At 43.7% G+C, this 23044-nt stretch overlaps 1 protein-coding gene across 6 annotated transcripts in view; it reads left to right on the top strand.

The window, feature by feature from the left end:
• The window catches only part of LOC115122013 (splicing factor, suppressor of white-apricot homolog), a 133260-nt gene that overhangs the window by 33623 nt on the left and 76593 nt on the right, over positions 1–23044 (top strand). For all 6 annotated transcript variants that reach the window (XM_065017451.1, XM_065017452.1, XM_065017450.1 and 3 more), the window contains exons 8-11: positions 3994–4324; positions 4474–4623; positions 4741–4834; positions 22404–22509. In XM_065017451.1, coding sequence (XP_064873523.1) covers positions 3994–4324; positions 4474–4623; positions 4741–4834; positions 22404–22509 — 681 coding nt within the window. The remainder of the gene's footprint in view (positions 1–3993; positions 4325–4473; positions 4624–4740; positions 4835–22403; positions 22510–23044) is intronic.

Genomic DNA, 23044 nt, shown 5'->3' with positions numbered 1-23044 from the left:
TCAGCAGATGTTCGCAGGCCGACTTTCTGTTTTGCACACTTTTTCATTCCCACTTTTAGTTTTTCCCAAGAGAGCAACACAGAGATGGAATTAAAGTTATTCTAATCTATCGCTCCCTGTCTGGTTTGGATTGCAATCCCAGGTTCAGTGCTGTAAGCATCTCACCAGACACAAACTGGCCTGATGGGTATTGATTGGAGACTGTTCTTGAACCTCAACACTACTCGTGGCGCTGTGCTCAAGAGGCTGCCCATGAAAATGATTGATTACCATTTGGAGTGGCTGGGGAAGGAGCATCACTTTGTCTGCTAAAGTATATGGTTTGGAGAGATAATACTTTTGAGTCAGAAACACAAGGCTGTAAGGCTGAGGTGGTGGGATCCTGAGGAGCTCTCTTGGCTCTGTGTGGTGTTAAGGTTAGGTGTCAGAGAGAGGCCAGTGGAGGATGATGGATGGATGTGCTGTAACTGTGCTTTCAGAACAGCAGCTCCGTGGCTTAATCCTGCTGTCAAATAACACTCCAGCACCTACAGTTGAAGTCGAAGTTTACATACACTTAGGTTGGAGTCATTAAAACTAGTTTTTCAACCACTTCACAAATTTCTTGTTAACAAACTGTAGTTTTTGCAAGTTGGTTAAGCATGACACAAGTAATTTTTTAAACAATTGTTTACAGACAGATTATTTCACTTATAATTCACTGTATTACAATTCCAGTGGGTCAGAACATACATACACTAAGTTGACTGTGCCTTTTAAACAGCTCGGAAAATTCCAGAAAATGATGTCATGGCTTGAGAAGCTTCTGATAGGCTAATTGACATAATTTCAGTCAAATGGAGGTGTGCCTGTGGATATATTCCAAGACCTACCTTCAAACTCAGTGCCTCTTTACTTGACATCTTGGGGAAATCAGCCAATACCTCAGAAAAATATTTGTAGACCTCTACAAGTCTGGTTCATCCTTGAATGAATTTCCAAATGCCTGAAGGTTCCACGTTCATCTGTATAAACGATAGCATGCAAGTATAAACACCATGGAAACACGCTGTCGTCATACCGCTCAGGAAGGAGACGCGATCTATCTCCTAGAGATGAACGTACTTTGGTGCAAAAAGTGCAAATCAATCCCAGAACAACAGCAAAGGACCTTGTGAAGATGCTGGAGGAAACTTGAACAACGGTATATGTATCCATAGTAAAACGTGTCCTATATCGACATAACCTGAAAGGCCGCTCAGTACTGCTCCAAAACCGCCATAAAAAAGCCAGAATATGGTTTGCAACTGCACATGGGAACAAATATCGTACTTTTTGGAGAAATGTCCTCTGGTCTGATGAAACAAAAAAGGGCCATAATGTCTATTAAGACCATTGTTATGTTTGGAGGAAAGGGGGAAGGCTTGCATGCCGAAGAACACCATCCCAACCATGAAGCACGGGGGTGGCAGCATCACCTTGTGGGGGTGCTTTGCTGCTTGAGGGACTGGTGCACTTCACAAAATAGATGGTGTCATGAGGTAGGAAAATTATGTGGATATATTGAAGCAACATTTTCAAACATCAGTCAAGAAGTTAAAGCTTGGTCGCAAATGGGTCTTCCAAATGGACAATGACCACAAGCATACTTCCAAAGTTGTGGCAAAATGGCTTAAGGACAACAAAGTCAAGATATTGGAGTGGCCAACACAAAGCCCTGAACTCAATCCTATAAAGAAAATTGTGGGCAGAACTGAAAAAGTGTGTGAAAGCAAGGAGGCCTACAAACTTGACTGAGTTACATCAGCTCTGTCAGGAGGAATGGGCCAAAGTTCACACAACTTATTGTAGGAAGCTTGTGGAAGGCTACCCGAAAAGTTTGACCCAAGTTAAACAATTTAAAGGCAATGCTACCAAATACTAATTGAGTGTATGTAAACTTCTGACCCACTGGGAATGTGATGAAAGAAATAAAAGCTTAAATAAATAATTCTCTCTATTATTATTCTGACATTTCACATTCTTAAAACAAAGTGGTGATCCTAACTGACCTAAGACATGGAATATTTACTAAGATTAAATGTCAGGAATTGTGAAAAACTGAGTTTAAATGTATTTGGCTAAGGTGTATGTAAACTTCCGACTTCAACTGTAACTGAGCAGCATGGACATTGTCCTCTTCAGTCCTCCTTCTCTGTCGTTGTCTCTCTCTCTCTTTTCTGTCTTTGTCTCTCTCTTTTCTTCCTTTCCTACGTTTTGTATTTTCATCTCATTCTTGTATATAACAATAGAAAAGATTAGCATCTGTCAATGAATCCTAACCATTGACTCGGCATCAAGAGGGATGGAGCAAATAAATATAAACCATGTGAATGATGGCTCTCCTATAGGTTTCCAGCCTTGTGCATATTGGATGGGTCTTCATAACAGTCGACCAGAGCGGTGACTAATGAGTTAATATCATCCAGTTTTCCCTTTGACAAGACAAGCCTCTCTTTCCCCCTCTCCATTGCTTCCTCTTCCTCCCTCCTTCCCACCATCCTTTCTCCTTCCCTTTTTCTGTCCCTCTCCATCCTGTACGCTCCATCAGGGAGGGAAACCAGTGCCACAGTAGAAGACCCTGTAGAGTATATAATGCACAGATCAGCAGGCTCAGACACACGCGCACAGACACACAGCTGTATGCTGAACCGGAAGCCCTCATCCTCCCAACTCCCACAATTTTGCTTTTAGTATTTAGTATTTATTAGGATCCCCATTAGCTGCTGCCAAAGCTTCCTGGGGTCCAAACAGGAATAAACCTATTACGTCACAACAACCTACATCATAAATAAAACAATACAAGATTTTATTAAATTATTATTATTATTAAAACAAAGACCATATAAAATGTACAATACTGCAATGTGTGATTGTTTGTGTGTGTGCGTCCATGTCTCCACAGTCCACGTTGTGCCGTGAGGTGTTGTTTTATCGGTTTTAATCTGATTTTACTGCTCATGACTCTATGAAGTACTGTGCGTTATTCAAGCTTGATGATGAGTTGGTTATTTGAATCAGCTGTGTAGTGCGAGGGCAAAAACCAAAACGTGCACCCAGGGGAAACCCATTATTAAAGAACACCCTCTGTGGAAACTTTCCATCCACAATTTGGCACAGGGTGTAAAGCCATAACACATTTTTTTTAGCAGTAAACTATGATCGATAATGTCAAGCTGCACTTTTTAGTCTAATAAAACAGCTCCCACAATCATCGTATTATCAATTTCTTTCAGCCAAGCATTCGTCAGTGCCGTACATGTTGAGTGCCCTTCCTTATAAGCATGCAGAAAGTTAGTTGTTCATTTGTTTACTGTGAAATAGCATTGTTTCTGGTCAAACACAATTTTTTACAAAAGTTTACAAAGGGTTGGTAACAGGCTGATTGGTTGGCTGTTTGAACCAGTAAAAAGTGCTGGGAGCGCCCACCTTCCTGTCGGCTTAGATTGAAGGGATATAGTCCGCTACCACCATCAGTCATTTTCCCTCCAAGTTGTCATTACCAGGTGGTTTGTCATTGTTGATAGTCAACAATATTTTTTTCACCTCTTCCACACTCACTTTGGTGAATAAAAAATGACAATGCTTGTCTTTCATAATTTGGTCAGTTATGCATGGATATGGTTCAGAGTTCTTTTCTTGCCATGTCATGCCTGACTTTGCTAATCTTGCAAATGAAAAACTCATTAAAGTAGTCGGCAATATCTGTGAGCGAGGCTAAGATCCTATTAGAAATGAGGTCAGACCTAAATGTGTATATATATATTACCCCGCTCAGCACTGCAGCACACCCACACACTCTAACACAATAAGCAGGCCTGTCCCATCCAGTGCTGACTTACAGGTCTGCTTGTTAACAGGGGAGACACGCAAAAACACATGCAATTGAAGTATTGGCATGAATTCCTTTTTGAGCCGTGAGCTATTTTGAGATGTTAAGTGATCATCACCTCTCTCTCTCTGACCTCTCCACAGCTGACATGGCAGCGATGTATTATGGGTACTGCATGCTACCTGATGGGACCTACTGCCTGGCTCCGCCTCCCCCAGGGATAGATGCCAACGCTTACTACAGCTCCCTACCCTCTGGTAGCATGCTGGCCGCGCCCTCTTACTCTGGAGCCCCGCCCCCTCCAGGGACCACGCCCCCTCCACCTCCTGAGCCAACCACACGGTTCATCTACACGGCACCTCCGACTACATTTCCCATTATCCCACCGCCAACTACAGTTCCCAGCCAGGTCCCAGTCCGCCTCTCAACTCCTCCTGCTCCTGTTGTACCTGCTGCTGTCATACCAGAGACCAGGTGTGGACAGTTATTGGAGAGAAGTGGATATATTTTTTCTTGATCCTTATACTACCTATTTTTCCCCCACATAATGTGATGCATTGCTAAGCAAGTTTCTTGCCTCTTTCTCTCTCTCCGTCTCTGCTTATCTTTCTCTCTTAAATCAGTTCGCGGCCCCCTGCTCAAGTTGCTGTGGCAGCGCCAGCCATCATTCCCCCACCCCCTGACATCCAACCGGTTATTGACAAGCTGGCTGAGTACGTAGCCAGGAACGGTGTCAAGTTTGAGACCAGTGTCCGCGTCAAGAATGACCCGAGGTGAGCAGAAACGGACACTGCTCTTCTCCTCACTGAATAAAGGTGAACGGCTCACAATGCACTATTTGTTTAATATAATGGTTGTACATCTTATGTGTGTTTCTATCTTCAACACAGGTTTGACTTTCTGCAGTCCTGGAACCAGTACAACACCTATTATGAGTTCAAGAAGCATTACTTCATGAAGAAAGAGGGAATCAGCCTGCCTGAGGTATTATTGTCCTCTGCTTCCCTTTTCCCTCTCTCTGATCAGTGTGCATTTAATACCATTTTGCTTGAATTAATTATATACCCTCTGGGGATGTGATGGATCTTAAGTCAATATTGCCTTTCATTCACTGAAATTCTCTCCAGGTTGCTTTTTAAAAGGCTCTAAAGCATTGGAAGGCCTTGGCTCTTAGGCTTTCATGCTTGAGATCAGAGATCATCAATTGTGTGTGCTGTCCAGATATCAAAAGGCCTGCCTGCCTGCTCTTGACTCACTGTTTGAAAGGTTTGTTTTGCTTACCAGGTTCAAATCAAATCAACGTTTATTTGTCACGTGTGCTGAATACAACAGGTGTAGACCTTACAGTGAAATGCTTACTTACAGGCTCTAACCAATAGTGCAAAAAAGTATTAGGTGAACAATAGATAAGTAAAGAAATAAAAACAACTGTAAAAAGACAGTGAAAAACAGTAGCGAGGCTATAAAAGTAGCGAGGCTACATATAGACACCGGTTAGTCAGGCTGATTGAGGTAGTATGTAGATATGGTTAAAGTGTCTATGCATATACGATGAACAGAGAGTAGCAGTAGCGTAAAGAGGGGCTGGCGGGTGCCTTTGGTGTGGTTTTCTCAATGAATGGCACCTGCCTGTTCAGCTCCTTGATTTAGCCCCCGGGGCGCAGCTCTACCCTCTTCAACACCCCGTCTCTCTCTTTCTCTCACAATTGTTCGGTCTCTCTCTCTTATCTGATTTTAGTGAGAGGACATTGGTTTTTAAGTATAACAAACCTAACTCTGTGAATTAACCCTGGACCAAGCAAAGCATTTAACCATGCAGCCGTGCTTTGTTTTCTTGCTCAGTTCCCCGGTTTTATCACACAACAAATGGATGTCAGGTACTTCTCCATTATTCAACAGAGATGTATTTTTTACCTTCCCCTGGGGTGTCGGCCGACAGACTCTCACGGGTACTTTTCTAGTGCTCACGAATCTAGCCACGACCCAACACATTAACAGTGCTGCGATACGTATATAATGTATTTAAAGCTACTTGAAACTCAGTCAACATTTTACATGGCTCATCTCTTGGTAGACATGTATTCAATTGCGTGACATTTGAATGCCTTTATGAAGAGAATACTGTTCATTTGTGTTTGGTAATTATTGGAAAAGTGGTTGGCTGGTAATTCTTAATGGGCTCAGGTGGGAGGCAGACGTAAGTACTTTGTAAAGATATTCTAAAACAGAAGATATCAAGGGTGAGCAGTAACAGACAGAGAAACAATGTATTCATCCATTTGCTGGCTAAGTGCTTTAAGTGGTTCGTTTGTACCCCTGGTATGAACGATTGCTCGAGCTGATAACATTACAGTAAACAAATGAGCAAACTTTAAAGGCAGGGGAATGATATAAAAAATGTGACTCTGTGCCTTTCAAACTTTGATTTTAAACCACATAGGCTTTTGGAATGATTGGTCTTCGCCACCTGGTTAAATTAATTTGCTGATCCCAGCCCGTTCCCCGCACAGGATTGAACGTAGATGAAATTGCCTTAAAAGTGTCTCACTGTGCAGGTTGTTAACTGTGTCAGATTAAATCTTGGCCTTAGTCTTTAACGAGGATGTTGAAGGTATTTACTCCTTGGTTCTCTGTGTACTCTGGGTGAGTTTGTGTAAAAACGGCTATCTGGAGCTGGTCTGGTCGGTCAGTTGGATATGCCCACACCCATTACAGTGCTTTTGGAAAGTATTCAAATTCCTTGACTTTTTCAACATTTTGTTACGTTCCAGCCTTATTCTAAAATTGATTAAAAAAAAAAAAATCCTCATCAATCCTCATCAAACTACACACAATATCCATAATGACAAAGACAAAACAGTTTTTACATTTTTGGGCTCTGGCTGGGCCACGCAAGGACATTCAGAGACTTGCAAGCCACTCCTTCATTGTCCTTGCTGTGTGCTTAGGGTTGTTGTCCTGTTGGAAGGTGAATCTTCACCCCAGTCTGGTGACTAGCGGGGTCTCTCAGGGGTAGTGTCTCTCAAGGGAGTAGCCAGGCCAGCTAGGGGAGTATCGGCTGTGGTGGCGTGACAGTGAGGATGGCTCTAGCTCGGTTGCCTAGAGCGGTGACGATCAGGAGAATAGCGCCGGTGACTCAGGCCGGGAGGGCCTGGAGTACGCCCTCCTGAGCTCTTCCTGCTCATGACGCAGGTTTTCATATTTTCTCTGCAACTCCCTACTGGAGAGGGTGTGGTCATAGACGGGCCTGTAGCAGGTCTGGTAATCTCTTAAATGAGAGAGGTGTGTAGGGCCTCGCAGCTCCTCTTCCTCAGGTTCATGACGACTGAGGTGGGTTGTGACAGGCATCTCTTGGCAAGACGCACAGATTCTTTTCGGGGCACCTCAATATCTCAACTATAGCAGGTCAGAATCCGGCGATACAAAAGTCAGTGTAAAAACTGCAAGCTGGAGCTGGTCTGAGTGGTCGGAATGCCCTCAACCGCTATATACTTAAAATCAAATTACATTTCGTTGGTCACATTCACATATTTAGCAGATGTTATTGCGGGTGTAGCGAAATGCTGATTGGTTTGGTTCTGCCCACTATAGTGCTGTCTGGTTAGAACATGATGTTGAGACCCATCACTACTCTGGATGGTCACCACCACACAGACACAGCTGTTACCATTTGAAAATGTTTTATATGATTGTGTGGTTATATTTGCTGGACGCACACACCTCAGTAAGGAACAGCATGTCAAAAGTCTGTCGGCAGCACAACACTTTACTTCTTCTCAAGATGGATGATGGCGCGCACTAACTAAAGGTTAGTCAAGGCAGGTGGTATCCTGCAGCACATACAATCACCCTGATTGGTTGGATGAACAGAGGTGTGAACTGTACTCTCTCTTTCTAACTCACATTTATCTTCTCTGTACCCGCTGTGCTGCTCATATGAGACAAAGACAGTGTGGAAAATAGAAGAACAGTGGATAGGATAGAGGAACAATGGGTTAGGGTTACTGGAACAATGACAAATGACTGAACGAAGCACAAAGAAACAGTGGTGAAAGGGAGACGATGGCAGGGGTGCTACAAGTTGAATTGGGGGAAATGCTATGTGAGTTCCCGCAGAGTAGTTCTGTCTCTGTCAGCAGCGTCTGTTTTTATTTGGCGGCTGCGGCTGTGATTTCTCTTTCAGTGGAGCAGGGGATCTCTGCTCTCTGGCCTCAGTGGAGTTCTGCTCCCCTGGCTGACTCTCCCACCAGGCTGTCCCTGGAGTTCTACTCCCCTGGCTGACTCTCCCACCAGGCTGTCCCTGGAGTTCTGCTCCCCTGGCTGACTCTCCCACCAGGCTGTCCCTGGAGTTCTGCTCCCCTGGCTGACTCTCCCACCAGGCTGTCCCTGGAGTTCTGCTCCCCTGGCTGACTCTCCCACCAGGCTGTCCCTGGAGTTCTGCTCCCTGGCTGACTCTCCCACCAGGCTGTCCCTGGAGTTCTGCTCCCCTGGCTGACTCTCCCACCAGGCTGTCCCTGGAGTTCTACTCCCCTGGCTGACTCTCCCACCAGGCTGTCCCTGGAGTTCTGCTCCCCTGGCTGACTCTCCCACCAGGCTGTCCCTGGAGTTCTACTCCCCTGGCTGACTCTCCCACCAGGCTGTCCCTGGAGTTCTACTCCCTGGCTGACTCTCCCACCAGGCTGTCCCTGGAGTTCTGCTCCCCTGGCTGACTCTCCCACCAGGCTGTCCCTGGAGTTCTGCTCCCTGGCTGACTCTCCCACCAGGCTGTCCCTGGAGTTCTGCTCCCCTGGCTGACTCTCCCACCAGGCTGTCCCTGGAGTTCTGCTCCCCTGGCTGACTCTCCCACCAGGCTGTCCCTGGAGTTCTGCTCCCCTGGCTGACTCTCCCACCAGGCTGTCCCTGGGGTTCTGCTCCCCTGGCTGACTCTCCCACCAGGCTGTCCCTGGAGTTCTGCTCCCCTGGCTGACTCTCCCACCAGGCTGTCCCTGGAGTTCTGCTCCCCTGGCTGACTCTCCCACCAGGCTGTCCCTGGAGTTCTGCTCCCCTGGCTGACTCTCCCACCAGGCTGTCCCTGGCTCTGCAGCAAAATCTGGACAATTTGTTTAATTCATCCAGTATCTCCAGCTCAATTAGGAGCCGTGTCAACAGAGATGAAATTATTCAGTCTGGCTGTGGCTGGCCTGGCTGCTTGGTTATATCCATGGCCACTTTGGCCCCGGTTATGTACTGTCTCTCTGCTTAAGGTACCTCTTTAAACCCTGCAGTGCACTTGAACTGTCTGATGTATCAGAGCTTAGAATGTACCTCAGGTATTCACACTCATCCTTGGTTTAGATTTATATAGATGAATATGGTTTCATCTCATCCAGGTAGTTTTTATATGCGTTGGTCTATGTTCATTGACCGTTTTATCATAACCCACCATTTATTTTGATGATATGTTTCCACCAGAATCATCTCCTCTACGTTTTACGTTGTGCTCTATCTTCAATCACACCTGAGCACTGAAATTCCAGTATGTATCATATGATGCATGAGCCCATCTCATTCCAAAGCAGACAGTTGATCTGTAACCATTCTCTAATGGATCTTTGTGCAATGCTCTCTCTAAGCTGCGTGTGTGCGCTGGCTCGCAGCTCCCCGGGAATGCCCCACAGAAGAAATGTATCCGCCCACCCAGAGAAGCACGATATTGAATTTTTCCCCCATAATTAACACAGTCAACGTTTCCCTTTTACTGTGGGAATTGTAATTGAATCAACGCAATATTAGCAACTTTCAATGCAACATAACAAACAAGATTGTGTTTTAAGCAGAACGCATCGGAGTAGGATTCTATTGCATTAACACGTATGACTCAGCCCATACTCTTTACATACCGGTGCGCCATAACCAGTCAGCTTCAGTAGGCCAACAGTAAATGTAAATAGACCATTGCCATATATGGATCTGTGCCATTCACTTTGAACTGGACTGTTTACAGCATGAGTGGTCGTGAGTAGATGCGCTTGTTTTGAGATGAAAGCGAGAGCTGTGTATGGGCTTGTTTTGAGATCAAAGCAAGAGCTGCGTGTGGCTACGTGTGCACGTTTGTTCATATCCTTTACTAGTTAGTGAGTTATTAGCCCAGTTAAACATAATTTGCAGTCAGCAATATAGGAGTGGTTGCTTCCTACAAGAGCACAAAACATCTACATTTCTAGATATCTTTGAAAAGCGAGTCAGGTAAACAGATTAAAGGGGCAGTGTTGTATTTTGAGACCGGCTTGAATAAGCTATGTAGGCAGAGGTTGGCGTATTTTTGTCTGATTCTCTGTAATAATGGTATGTGAATAATAATGCATTTATTTTGTAAAGTGGTTTCATGCATCAAAAACAACATTTTCAGTCACCTTCTTGTCTGAATGACAAGTGGATAAACAGGTTAATGTCAAGCCCTGCATGTTTTTTTTTCTTTCAAAAGTCTCATGGAATGTAGGTCTAAATTGAACAACACACCTTGACTACTACTGTAGGCTGAATGATAGAACAGCTATTTCCATGTTAAAATGTTATGGGATGCATTTTCTCCGTTGTTTTTGATGGTAGGCCACTGTTAGGCCTACATTATGATCAAATAGCCAAAGTAGCCTACTTACTGTCTGAAACTGTAAGTTAAAGCGGGTTCAGCCTCAGTGTTCACAGTAAACGCATGCTGGAAGTTGCACAGAATTTTTACAACCTTGAAGTTTGTGATCAGCAGACCTATAATAAATTGCAGGGAACATTGCTTATATGCCACACTGAATTAAAGCGCCTATGTGTTCCTCTCCTACCGAATCAGAAAGTGTATTACCAACCAACCCCAGGTGCCATTATGACACGTTTATAAAAATTTTAAAAACTGGTAGGCCAGTTGAGAACAAGTTCTCATTTACAACTGTGATCTGGCCAAGATAAAGCAAAGCAGTGTGACAACAACAACAACTCAGAGTTACACATAAACAAACGTACAGTCAATAACACAAAAGAAAAATAGAAAGATTTATGTACAGTGTGTACAAATGTAGAATAGTAGGGAGGTAGACAATAAATAGGCCCTAGAGGCGCAAATAATTACGGATAACATTAATACTGGAGTGATAGATGTGCATATGATGATGTGCAAGTAGATATACTGGGGTGCAAAAGAGCATGAGGGTAATTAATAATATGGGGATGAGGTAGTCGGTGTGGGGTTTATTTACAGATTGGCTGTGTACAGTGATCGGTAAGCTGCTCTGACAGCTGATGCTTAAAGTTAGAGAGGGCGATATAAGACCTCAGCTTCAGAGATGTTTGCAATTTGTTCCAGTCATTGGCAGCAGAGAACTGGAAAGAAAGGCGGCCAAAGGAAGTGTTGGCTTTGGGGATGAACAGTACAATATACCTGCTGGAGCGTGTGCTACGGGTGGGTGTTGCTATAGTGACCAGTGAGCTGAGATAAGGCGGGGCTTTACCTAGCAAAGAATTCTAGATGACCTGGAGCAGTTTCCCAAGAAAGCTAAGGTAACTGAGCTAAATGACTATTGCCCCGTAGCACTCACTTCCATCATCATGAAGTGCTTTGAGAGACTAGTCAAGGATCATATCACCTCCACCCTACCTGACACCCTAGACCCACTCCAATTTGCTTACCGCCCCAATAGGTCCACAGACGACGCAATCGCAATCATACTGCACACTGCCCCAACCCATCTGGACAAGAGTAATACCTATGTAAGAATGCTGTTCATTGACTACAGCTCAGCATTTTACACCATAGTATCCTCCAAACTCGTCATTAAGCTCGAGACCCTGGGTCTCGACCCCGCCCTGTGCAACTTTCTTACGGGCCGCCCCCAGTTGGTGAGGGTAGGAAGCAACATCTCCACCACGCTGATCCTCAACACTGGGGCCTCACAAGGGTGCGTTCTCAGCCCTCTACTGTTCACCCATGACTGCGTGGCCGTGCACACCTCCAAATCAATCATCACGTTTGCAGACGACACTTCAGTGGTAGGTTTGATTACCAACAACAACGAGACGGCCTATAGGGAGGAGGTGAGGGCCCTCGGAGTGTGGTGTCAGGAAAATAACCTCGCACTCAACGTCAACAAAACAAAAGAGATGATCGTTAACTTCAGGAAACAGCAGAGGGAGCACCCCCCTATCCACATCGACATGACAGTAGTGGAGAAGGTGGAAAGTTTTAAGTTCCTCGACGTACACATCACGGACATACATCACATCACGGACAAACTGAAATGGTCCACCCACACAGACAGTGTGGTAAAGAAGGCGCAACAGTGCCTCTTCAACCTCTGGATTTCTTCAACCTCATGTGGCTTGTCGCCTAAAACACTCACAAACTTCTACAGATGCACTATCGACAGCATCCTGTCGGGCTGTATCACCGCCTGGTACGGCAACTGCTCGGCCCACAACCGTAAGGTTCTCCAGAGGGTAGCGAGGTCTTCACAACGCATCACCGGGGGCAAACTACCTGCCCTCCAGCACACCTACACCGCCCGGTGTCACAGGAAGGCTAAAAAGATCATCAAGGACAACAACCACCCGAGCCACTGCCTGTTCACCCCGCTATCATCCAGAAGGCGAGGTCAGTACAGGTGCATCAAAGCTGGGACCGAGAGACTGAGAAACAGCTTCTATCTCAAGGCCATCAGACTGTTAAACAGCCATCACTAACATTGAGTGGCTGCTGCCAAAATACTGACTCATCTCTAGCCACTTTAATAATAAAAAACTGGATGTAATAAATGTATCATTAGTCACTTAAACAATGCCACTTTATATAATGTTTACATACTTTATATTACTCATCTCATATGTATATACTGTATTCTATACCATCTACTGCATCTTGCCTATGCAGTTCGGCCATCGCTCATCTATATATTTATATGAACATATTCTTATTCATTCCTTTACACTTGTGGATATGAAGTAGTTGTTGTGAAATTGTTAGGTTACTTGTTAGATATTACTGCATGGTCGGATCTAGAAGCACAAGCATTTCGCTACACTCACATTAACATCTGCTAATCATGTGTATGTGACCAATAAAAATTGATTTGATTTTGTAGTATATGGGGCTTTGGTGACAAAACGGATGGCATTGTGATAGACTACATCCAGTTTGCTGAGTAGAGTGTTGGGGCTATTTTGTAAATGACATCGCCGAATCGGTAGGATAGTCAGTTTTACGAGGGTATCTTTGGCAGCATGAGTGAAGGAGGCTTTGTTGCGAAATAGGAAGCCGATTCTAGATGTAATTTTGAATTGGAGATGCTTAATGTGAGTTTGGAACGAGAGTTTACAGTCTAACCAGACACCTAGGTATTTGTATTTGTACACATCTTTTACCCCAGGCTTTTATCCATGGCTTTTAATGTGTCTCTCTGAGCCAGAGGTTGGAAAGGCAGTGTGAGTTCAGGGAGAGGGCAGTGGAAGATGTAGGTGGAGAGGAAACAGACCTGTTCTCATTCACTGTCAATGATTAGGCCTAAGTAACTCAGTCATCACCTCCTAAGGGTAACTTGGCAGCGTATTCACACTCAGGGAGTTGGTGTCCCATTGTCACTCAACAGTTCTGCATTCTGCTGCCCCTGAGTATGAAATTAATATGAAGTATGAAATATGGATGAATGTTCGCATTGTGCTGGTATTGGACTGACAATGCCTGTGTGCCTTATCTACAGTATAGTCCAGTAGCATCATCTCACACTCCCCTAACCTTGTATAACCCAACTGCTACCATTTTGATGCAGCCTTGTGGTTCAGCAGGTGTTGAATAGCTGAACACCTGTGTCACATTCCTGTAAAGCTCTCCGGTCAACATTACTGTTCAACCGCTAGTTGTGCACAGGGAAGTTATTTGCAGTGTTGTATCCCCCCCCCCATCATGGTTGCCAGTTCACTGAGCATGATGGCTCACATTTATTGGTTTTCCTCGTTGGGTCTCGGCAGTGCTACCATCAGAGACATTGTGTGCAAAAAAAAAAAATGTTTGCAGGTGCTGTCTTACATGCACCGGTTTGGGAGTTGTAGAGGCTGGCTGTGATTTTCCGTTGTCGTGTCGTGTTTCCTTTAGGTTTGAGAAAGTGGAAGGTCATTCGAGATCAAGTGATTAGTTTGACGTAGTTTTAACTCAACATATTTAATGTTACCAGAGTCTGCTATCAGAGTCAGAAGGCCTCAGTGGAGCAGTGGTCAAATGTAGGCTTGAAGTTTTTCACCCACTTTGGGGAACCATTTGTCATCTGCCAAATAGAATCCACTAACTTGTCTCTCCGGGGAGAGAGAAATTTGTAGTATGGAGTCCGTACTCTGTCACAAAGCAGGCTGCACCCACAGGCAAACGAAGCGGCCGACTAACTAGCTTATCCATAAACTATGAGGTCTGCTGGTGATTTGGGGAACAGCTATATGGGATGCAGCCTCTCTCATTTGTATTATTAATCTGTTTTTCATATTTATTGGTAAAAAAATGGTCTGTGAAATCAATCAAAGGAGGCATCAGCCAGTGATTAGGCTTGTTGTGGCCCTGCCTCTGGTTTGTCAGATTGGTCTTGACAGCACCAGCCACCAGTTCCACTACTATATAAATTAGTTTTGTACTGTCACCTCGTTTAGCTGGGATGATGATTGTCTGTAGCCAAGCCTTAGTTTTGTGTGGCGGTTTCTCCCATCAATTTAATGGTTGTGTGTTTTCTTCTCATTGTTGATCCTCGCTCCTCGGTGGTGTAATCACTCCGCCTGCTGCCATGTCGGCACTAAGCTATAATCATCAATATTGTTTTTCTGTTGCTTGTGCTGATGGTCGAGATAGCTGCTGCTTCAACCCAGCAGAGGTTTGGCAGCTATCTCAGTGTTTTACTAAAATGATGGGCTTTTGACTGGAGCTTAATGAAAAGTGGGAAGCATCTGTGGGCCTCCAGACTTCTTCAACCTCATGAGGAAAGTCAGAGCGTGCTCATAATTGGCTCACATTCAGACAGATCTCCTATTATTTATGAAAAAGTTGCTGAGGATTGTTCTACAACATGAGCCAGGTATAAGTGACTCATAAAATGAATATTTTGAATGAATATACTTGAATTAAAGCAAGGGGAACTACAAGAATGTTGTAAATGCACCCTATCCTGCATCCGAGTGTCTGGATACTACACCATTACATACTTCACATCACCCTGCTTGTAAGGTGTATGACATATGTTTTCTCCTCTCAGTAGTAATTATGAATATAGAATATGTTCATTCTAACAGTTGGCTGTAGCAGTTTGTCTGAATATAATGCTAAATCCACAGCTCTGCTCCTTTCTCCCTAGCCTGAGCACCCAAGTGTTTGGCAGATGCTGCCAATCTTTAAGGTGCTCTTTTGACTTTGTGAATGAAAGCTCCCATTTTAGACTATTCATTTTTTTTTTAAATGACCTTAGGTGTGATTGCTACATTCACTTTCAGTCCAAACAGATTGAAGAAAGAGAGAGACAGTGAAAAAAAAAAAGATTAAACATCCCCCCCAGTTTTCTAAGTTGTTTGTGTTTTGCTGACAATTTCACCAATGAGCCAGAGGGAAACGCATTTGCCTTGTCACATGTGCGCGCAAATACACACTCATGCGCGCACGCACGCACACACCTAAACTTACACAAACGCACACACTTACACGTTCTGCAAATTAGATCAATATCCATAGTTCGATGACTGATTGGGTACAGGGTTCCCAATGATCACTGGAATATTAAGCATTTTGAGGCAGTTAAGATACAGCAGCAAAGACCTGATAATGGAACCAGAGTTGGATGCAGGCAGCAGGGCGTTTTTGGGGTGCTAGCTAGAGAGAGAGAGCGACGTAGTTCTGTTGTAGTGTATCTCTCCAGGGACAGCTTGGCTTCTGGGGCCTCAGCTGGTTCTTGCTGAATAAGATTAGCCTTATTGTAGCTTGTAGCTCTCCCTCAAAGACTTGTTCTACACAGTGAAACCCACTTTAGATGGGAACATTTTAAACGCTCTTTCTCCCACTTTTATTGCAGTGTTCTGTAGAGTTTTTTTGTGGTTGTGCGTCACTACTGGCTTGATGAGCAGATAGCTTCACTTTAAAGCTAGGGCTAACCTAAGGCTGTTAAAAACAATCCACACACACAAACAAAAACATACTGAACAAACACACTCACACACTCTTTCTCATGCACACACACACACACACACCTTTATCATGAAGCACCACTGGTGTCTGCAGTTTAGGGCCTTGTTTAGAGGCTACTCATTATGCGTCATCCTTAGTTAGCTTTGGCTGTCGCAGTCCCTCCCCTCCTGTCTCCACCAGCTGCTGGGGCTGCAGGCCTGACTTTGGTGCCTCCTTGCTGGGTTGTGGATGTCCACTCCCTGGCAGTGGTGTCCCACCCCAGGGCCAACCACATTGCATGGCTGCCTCTGTCCCTGCCTGTCCCAGCTCCAGCCTCCATCAAAGGACCCAAGTGACACAGTGGTGGGGAGAGTAGTGGGAATCTGATACATCAATATTTCAGATATTTCCCCCACTACTGCTTTGTCAAATTCAAGGGAAATGTCCTTTCAAGCTGCTTCTCCGAATAGACATTTTCAGTAGATACAATAGTGCCTGACTTGCTTTGTTTTACCCTCTTCCAGACTCTATCCTTCTCCCTCCTCTCCTCCACTCTACACTTCTACTGCATCCTTTCATACTGTAAAGTCTCTGATCCACAAGAGTGAGTACTATGCCCACTCCTCTCTCCCCCCCCCCCTTCCTCTCTCTCCCCTCCAGTGACGGGGGTCAATTCATTACCTTCCTTAAGCCATTCGTTCTCCCGCCTGACTTTAAAGCAAGGTTAGTCTCGTGGCAGAAACCATTGTTCTTGATTTGTGCCTGCATCTGTGTGGTTCTGCTCTGCCGGTACGTGAGAGAGCCTTTGAAGGGCCAAAACGAGGGGGAACACCTACACGTCCCTGAACACAAGTGGTTCAGTTAATTCTCTCTCCTTTCTTTAGCTTTCCTTTTCCTATTCGTTTCTCTTTCCTTTTTTTGTGTCCCAGTTCCTTAGTTGAGGTAGTAGCACCACCTCTCTTAGACACTGTGAGATGACATATGATGTTTGATGCATTCAGATCCCGTATGTCTTTTTTTCTCACCTCAGGCCCCTGTTAATGAGGTATGGTAAGGCAGTACTGACTTACATGGACAATTGGGAACTTGGGAACTTCTGACTTCAGTGTATTCATCATAACTGGGAACTCTGGAAAAAAATCATCTCAGACTGGGGAAAAATAGTTTTGAACAGTCATCCAAATCGGAATTCCAAGTCAGAAACTCTGGTATCTTTCTAGAAATGACTTGAACATCACAACCGATTTGATGATTTGGTCTAATTTTTTTTCCTGAGTACCCAGTTGTCCTGAAAGCGCCAGAAGTCCATCAGGACTTGTCAGACAGTGACTTTAAATGCCCACACCAGTAGAAATCCCCTTTTTCGAGCGGAGAGACGATGGCCAAAGCCTACCCATGATGTTCCACAATGATGTAACTCAATAAATCATCGTTTTCAGTCAAAGTATTGTATATTTTGGCTTGAAGTGCCAAATCAGAATGTGTGACTTTGGATGTTTCTGTTTCTGTGAGTCTTGCATGTCTTTTCCTAGGAGATTACGTGCAAATTCTTTTCAGCCTATGTTTTATTTCAGTGCTGGGTCTTATTTAAATGTTAACACCCACTATCATGACAATGGTTATTAATCAGAAACACTTGCTGCAAAGTTCTTCCAGGTAGTTGAGGCCTAGGCTGTCCGCTACAAGGGCAGCCTTGTCAGACCTATTGCCCACCAATCATGACATCATGCATAAAATATGAAGTAGGATTATGAGTGTCTAGTCTATCCTCAAGTAAGGAGATGTGGGAGAAAATAGCCTACGTATTGTTTTCTTATCTCTTAACGGCTAGCCTGAAGTCCAGACTCTTCCTTTCATATACCTACTAGCAAGCTAGTGATGACTATTCGCTAACATACAACATGTTCTCCGATCTGGTGCTCAGGCTAGTCCCTTTCCTCCTCGGTCTCTGTATTGTTGTCTCTACCTTCCTGCCCCTTGTTCTGTTGTCTGTGCCCAATGTTTGTGCCATGTTGTTGCTGCCTTGCTATGTTGTCTTAGGTCTCTCTTTATGTAGTGTTGTATTGTCTCTCTTGTCGTGATGTATATTTATATTTGTAAATTATTTTTAATCCAAGCTCTCGTCCCCTCAGGGGGCCTTTTGGTAGGCCATCATTGTAAATAAGAATTTGTTCTAAACTGACCTGTCTAGTTAATTAAAGGTTCAATTAAAAAATATAGTGAGCTGGCATGGTAAGACTTAGAGACTGTATTCAGAGGAGGCATGAAGCATGTGTTCTCCCCACTCTGACTGGGCCATGTCGAACTGGCTGTCCATTGGTCCCTCCACCATGGTATGTTGCTATGATTAAACCCCTCCATCAGTGTCCCGTAGTAAACGGTGCACAGAGCGGGCAGAGCATTCCAATGAGAACCAGGCCGACAGAGAGTGTGGGGAGAGGAGTGATCGGCCCTACGTAGTGTGAAATGGCTTTCCCTTACCGTTCAGCCTGCAACCAACCCTCACTGTACCTCACTTGCATCTATGTTTGACTGTCAACTTTTAAACCCAATCCCAAACAAACAAATAGCATGCTGACATCACTTAGCCTTAGCACAAAGCGTCATAAGTACAAAGCGTCTTAAATGTACAATGCAGAAACAGACATAAATGGATTTCAATGAAATATAAAAAGCACCACCCTTGTAAGTTCTAAATAATTTTCACTTCACTAATTGATGAGGTCTAAAACGGTACAGTATTGTATCTGGCATGTTCTAATTTTGAATTCTTAGGACGACCCCGAGCACTTTGTTCTTAAAATAACTCTCCATCTCAATTCAAAGGGCTTCATTGGCATGGGGAACATGTTTTCATTGCCAAAGCATTGGAATAGACAATAAACAAAAGTGAAATAAACAATTGAAATACTCATACAGTAAAGTTTTAAAAGAAAATTTAGACATTTCAAATACTATATTATTGACTATGTTTAGTGATGAAACAATGTGCAAATAGTTTAAATACGAAATGGAAAATAAACAGATACATATAGGTTTTATTCAGACTGATGTTTGTTCTTCGCTGGTTGCCCTTTTCTTGTGCCAACAGGTCAACACATCTTGCTGCTGTGGTGGCACAATGTGGTATTTCACCTGATAGATATGGGAGTTTGTTTTCAAATTCTTTGTGGATCTCAATAGAAAGGCTATGCTCACTGAGTCTGTACATAATCAAAGCTTTCCTTCATTTTGGATCAGTCACAGTGTTCAGGTATTCTGCTACGGTGTACTCTCTGTTTAGAGCCAACTAGCATTACAGTTTGTGCACTTCCTTTTATTATTCTTTCCAATGTGTCAAGTTAAATATCTTTTTGTTTTCTCATGATTTGGTTGGGTCAAATTTGTATGCTGTCCTGGAGCTTTGTGGGGTTTGTTTGTGAACAGAGTCCCTGTAACAGCTGGCTGAGATTCATCTCTCCTGCAGGTGTGGGCTTTGTTATGGAAGGTTTGATAATCACTTATTTTTAGGTGGCTGTAGATGTTAATTGTTCTTTTCTGGATTTTGATAATTAGCTCGAATCATCCTAATTCTGCTCTGCATGCATTATTTGGTGTTTTACATTGTACACAGATTGTTTTGGCCTTTCTAGGGAGTTTTTCCTAGCCACCGTGCTTCTACACCTGCATTGCTTGCTGTTTGGGGTTTTAGGCTGGGTTTCTGTACAGCACTTTGCGATATCAGCTGATGTACGAAGGGCTGTATAAATAAATTTGATTTGATTTTTGCCGAATTCTGCATGCAGTCTCAATTAGGTGTTTGCCCCATTTTGTGAATTCTTGGTATTGAGCCGACCCCAGACCTCACAACCATAGAGGACTATAACTGATTTGAAGTATTTTCAGCCAGATCTGAATTTGGATGCCAAATTGTATTTTCCTGTTGATGGCTTATAAGGCCCTTCTTGCCTTGTTTCTCAGATCGCTTTGTGGAAGTTAACTGTGGTGCTGATTAGGGATGCACCATATATCGGTGAACATGTCGGAATCGGCCGATATTAGCTAAAAATGCCAATATCAGTATTGGGCCAATGTCTAGTTTAACGCCGATGTTGAAGCCTGATGTCAAAGCTACCGTGCATACCTATATAAAGTAAGTACATTACGTACTGACACCATGAAAAATGTTGCGCTACACGTGCAACACAGCATTCCTAACCTAGCCCACAATGTCTGCTGTGTGGATCTAGCAGTCATTTGAAAGAGTAAGAACATTTCAGCGAGACATCCATTAAAGCCAACATAATGGAATTCATTCCCCTTGACAATCAACCGTTCTCTGTCGTGGGTGATGTTGGCTTTGGCCGACTGATCGAGCACCGGTACACACTACCAAGTGCTCTATTTTTCGGATGTTGCCCAACCAGAGTTACATAGTAATAGCGTCACTGCTATTAGCTTCACAACATACATACTATGGAGCGCCGTTTGTGTCTTTGCGTGTCAAAAAAGATACAGTAGCACTGTCAAAGCTGTACAAAAAAAGTTTGCAAACACCGGCCACGAACGATGTGTTTACAATACCGCGTTGGTAATAAAGCATCATTTGTACGACAGCAACTTCTGGGGTAGCTAGCTTTAGCTTCGAACCTAGCTAGCACCAATACAACCAGCCTGAAAACAATGGCCAGTAGACACTGCAGTCATTTTCATTATTCTTAGCAAGGATTTAGGAATCCTTGTAAGTAAGTATTAGCGAGGTTGCCACTTGTTGTTCGCCTATTGAAATTGAACTTCAGTTCATTAAAATAAATAGCTAGCCAGCTACTTAGCTTGGGCAACAAGCTTAACGTTCTAAGCAGCCAACTAGCTTCATTTGGCCTTTCTAGGGAGTTTTTCCTAGCCACCGTGCTTCTACACCTGCATTGCTTGCTGTTTGGGGTTTTAGGCTGGGTTTCTGTACAGCACTTTGAGATATCAGCTGATGTACAAAGGGCTATATAAATAAATTTGATTTGATTTGATCTGGATAGTGGGGGTCGACCGGACCAGGTTGTGTTGTGAAGCTAGCCACAATAAGGATTAGGCACAATAGTGGAATTTGTGGTTTACCTTTAAAATAAAAGTATGTCATTGACAGTGATGCAAATGAAAACAAATAGTAGAATTATCCCGTACTTTTATTTTGAAGTCTAACCACAAAGTCCACTATTGTCGCTAATCCTTATTGTGGCTAGCTTATTAATCAAATAAGAACTGTCTTATAAATTAGCGTTATTTTAGATGATGACACGTAGCTATATAGTTAGCTAGCAAACTATAGCTACTGAAACAGATTGTCATTTTGCTATGTTTTGGGGGAAGAAGATTGTTTGCATCCATAACTATCTAGCTTTTTTTATGACCAGCACCGTAGGTGTGTGAGACAACTTTACCAGCATCATATCATACATGAACCGTTGTGACATATGAAATACGAGTGCTAGTGTAATCTGTGTAATAACTACGTAAAAAATGAATGAACGTGTAAAATTATTATGTGACGTGCAGTCATATTCAGGTCCTGATTGGTCAACAAGCTTATTTGAGACGCATAGACCCAAACGGCGTTCTATAGAAATCCTGGTTGAGAATTAAATTACTGAACAAATGAACAATGAAACAGCACATCAAGAAAGTGAAAGAAATGTTTTGATTATGTTTTACTGTTAACCTGGGGACATACGGAAATGCCAACAAAATAACTTGTGTGTGTGACCTTTTATATAACACGGCAAGTCAGTTAAGAACAATTTCTTATTTACAATGACGGCCTGGACGATGCTGGACCAATTGTGCGCCGTCCTATGGGACTCCCAATCACAGCCGGATGTGATACAGCCTAGATTTGAACCAGGCACTGTAGTGACGCCTCTTGCACTGAGATGCAGTGCCTTAGATCGCTGCATCTGTGTGTGTGTGTTAACTATTTAACTGTACTAGAATGCTTAAAATGCCGATAAATGTTAAACATCGGTTATCTGTATCAGTTTTTTTGACGAGGCAAATATCGGATATCGGTATCGACCAAAAATGTCATATTGGTGCTGATGTTTAGGCCGAGGTAGGTATAGTTTTTTTGTGTGCTCTAGAGCAACAGTGTATTCATGGTCCTGGCAACTGGATCTTTTTTTGGAACACCATTATTTTTGTCTTACTGAGTTTTACTGTCAGGGCCCAGGTCTGACAGAATCTTTGCAGAAGATCTAGGTGCTCCTGTAGGCCTTCCTTGGTTGGGGGGGCTGCAGAATGTTCTATTGTTAAAGAGGATGGAGCTCTTAAGCTGCCTCCCAGTCTCACCCCAGGCCATGAGGAAAGAAATCTGAACCTCTCTCTCTCTTTATTCTCCTCTCTCTCTCTCTCTCTCTCCATTCCTCCATCCTGTAGTGTGGTTCTCCGTCAGACAGCGTGGGCCCAGGAGAGGGGGAGACTGATGGCGGCAGCGTGGGTAACTGTCCCTCTGACAAATTGATGGAGGGCAAGCTAATAAAAGGTAAGGCGTGATGAAGACGTGGACACAGATGCACAAGTGCGCATACACGCACCCGCAACACACACACATACAGTGGGGAGAACAAGTATTTGATACACTGCTGATTTTGCAGGTTTTCCTACTTACAAAGTATGTAGAGGTCTGTAATTTTTATCATAGGTACACTTCAACTGTGAGAGACAAATCACATTGTATGATTTTTAAGTAATTAATTTGCATTTTATTGCATGACATAAGTATTTAATCACCTACCTTTAAGAAGCCCTCGTGTTCTCCACTCATTACCTGTATTAACTGCACCTGTTTGAACTCGTTACCTGTATAAAAGACACTTGTCCACACACTCAATCAAAGAGACTCCAACCTCTCCACAATGGCCAAGACCAGAGAGCTGTGTAAGGACAACAGGGATAAAATTGTAGACCTGCACAAGGCTGGGATGGGCTACAGGACAATAGGCAAGCAGCTTGGTGAGAAGGCAACAACTGTTGGCGCAATTTTTAGAAAATGGAAGAAGTTCAAGATGATGGTCAAT

The sequence above is a fragment of the Oncorhynchus nerka genome, linkage group LG4, assembly GCF_034236695.1.
Source record: "Oncorhynchus nerka isolate Pitt River linkage group LG4, Oner_Uvic_2.0, whole genome shotgun sequence".
Taxonomy (NCBI): Eukaryota; Metazoa; Chordata; class Actinopteri; order Salmoniformes; family Salmonidae; genus Oncorhynchus; species Oncorhynchus nerka.
Note: the sequence above shows the minus strand (reverse complement) of the source record. Positions and strands in the feature narration are given on the sequence as shown.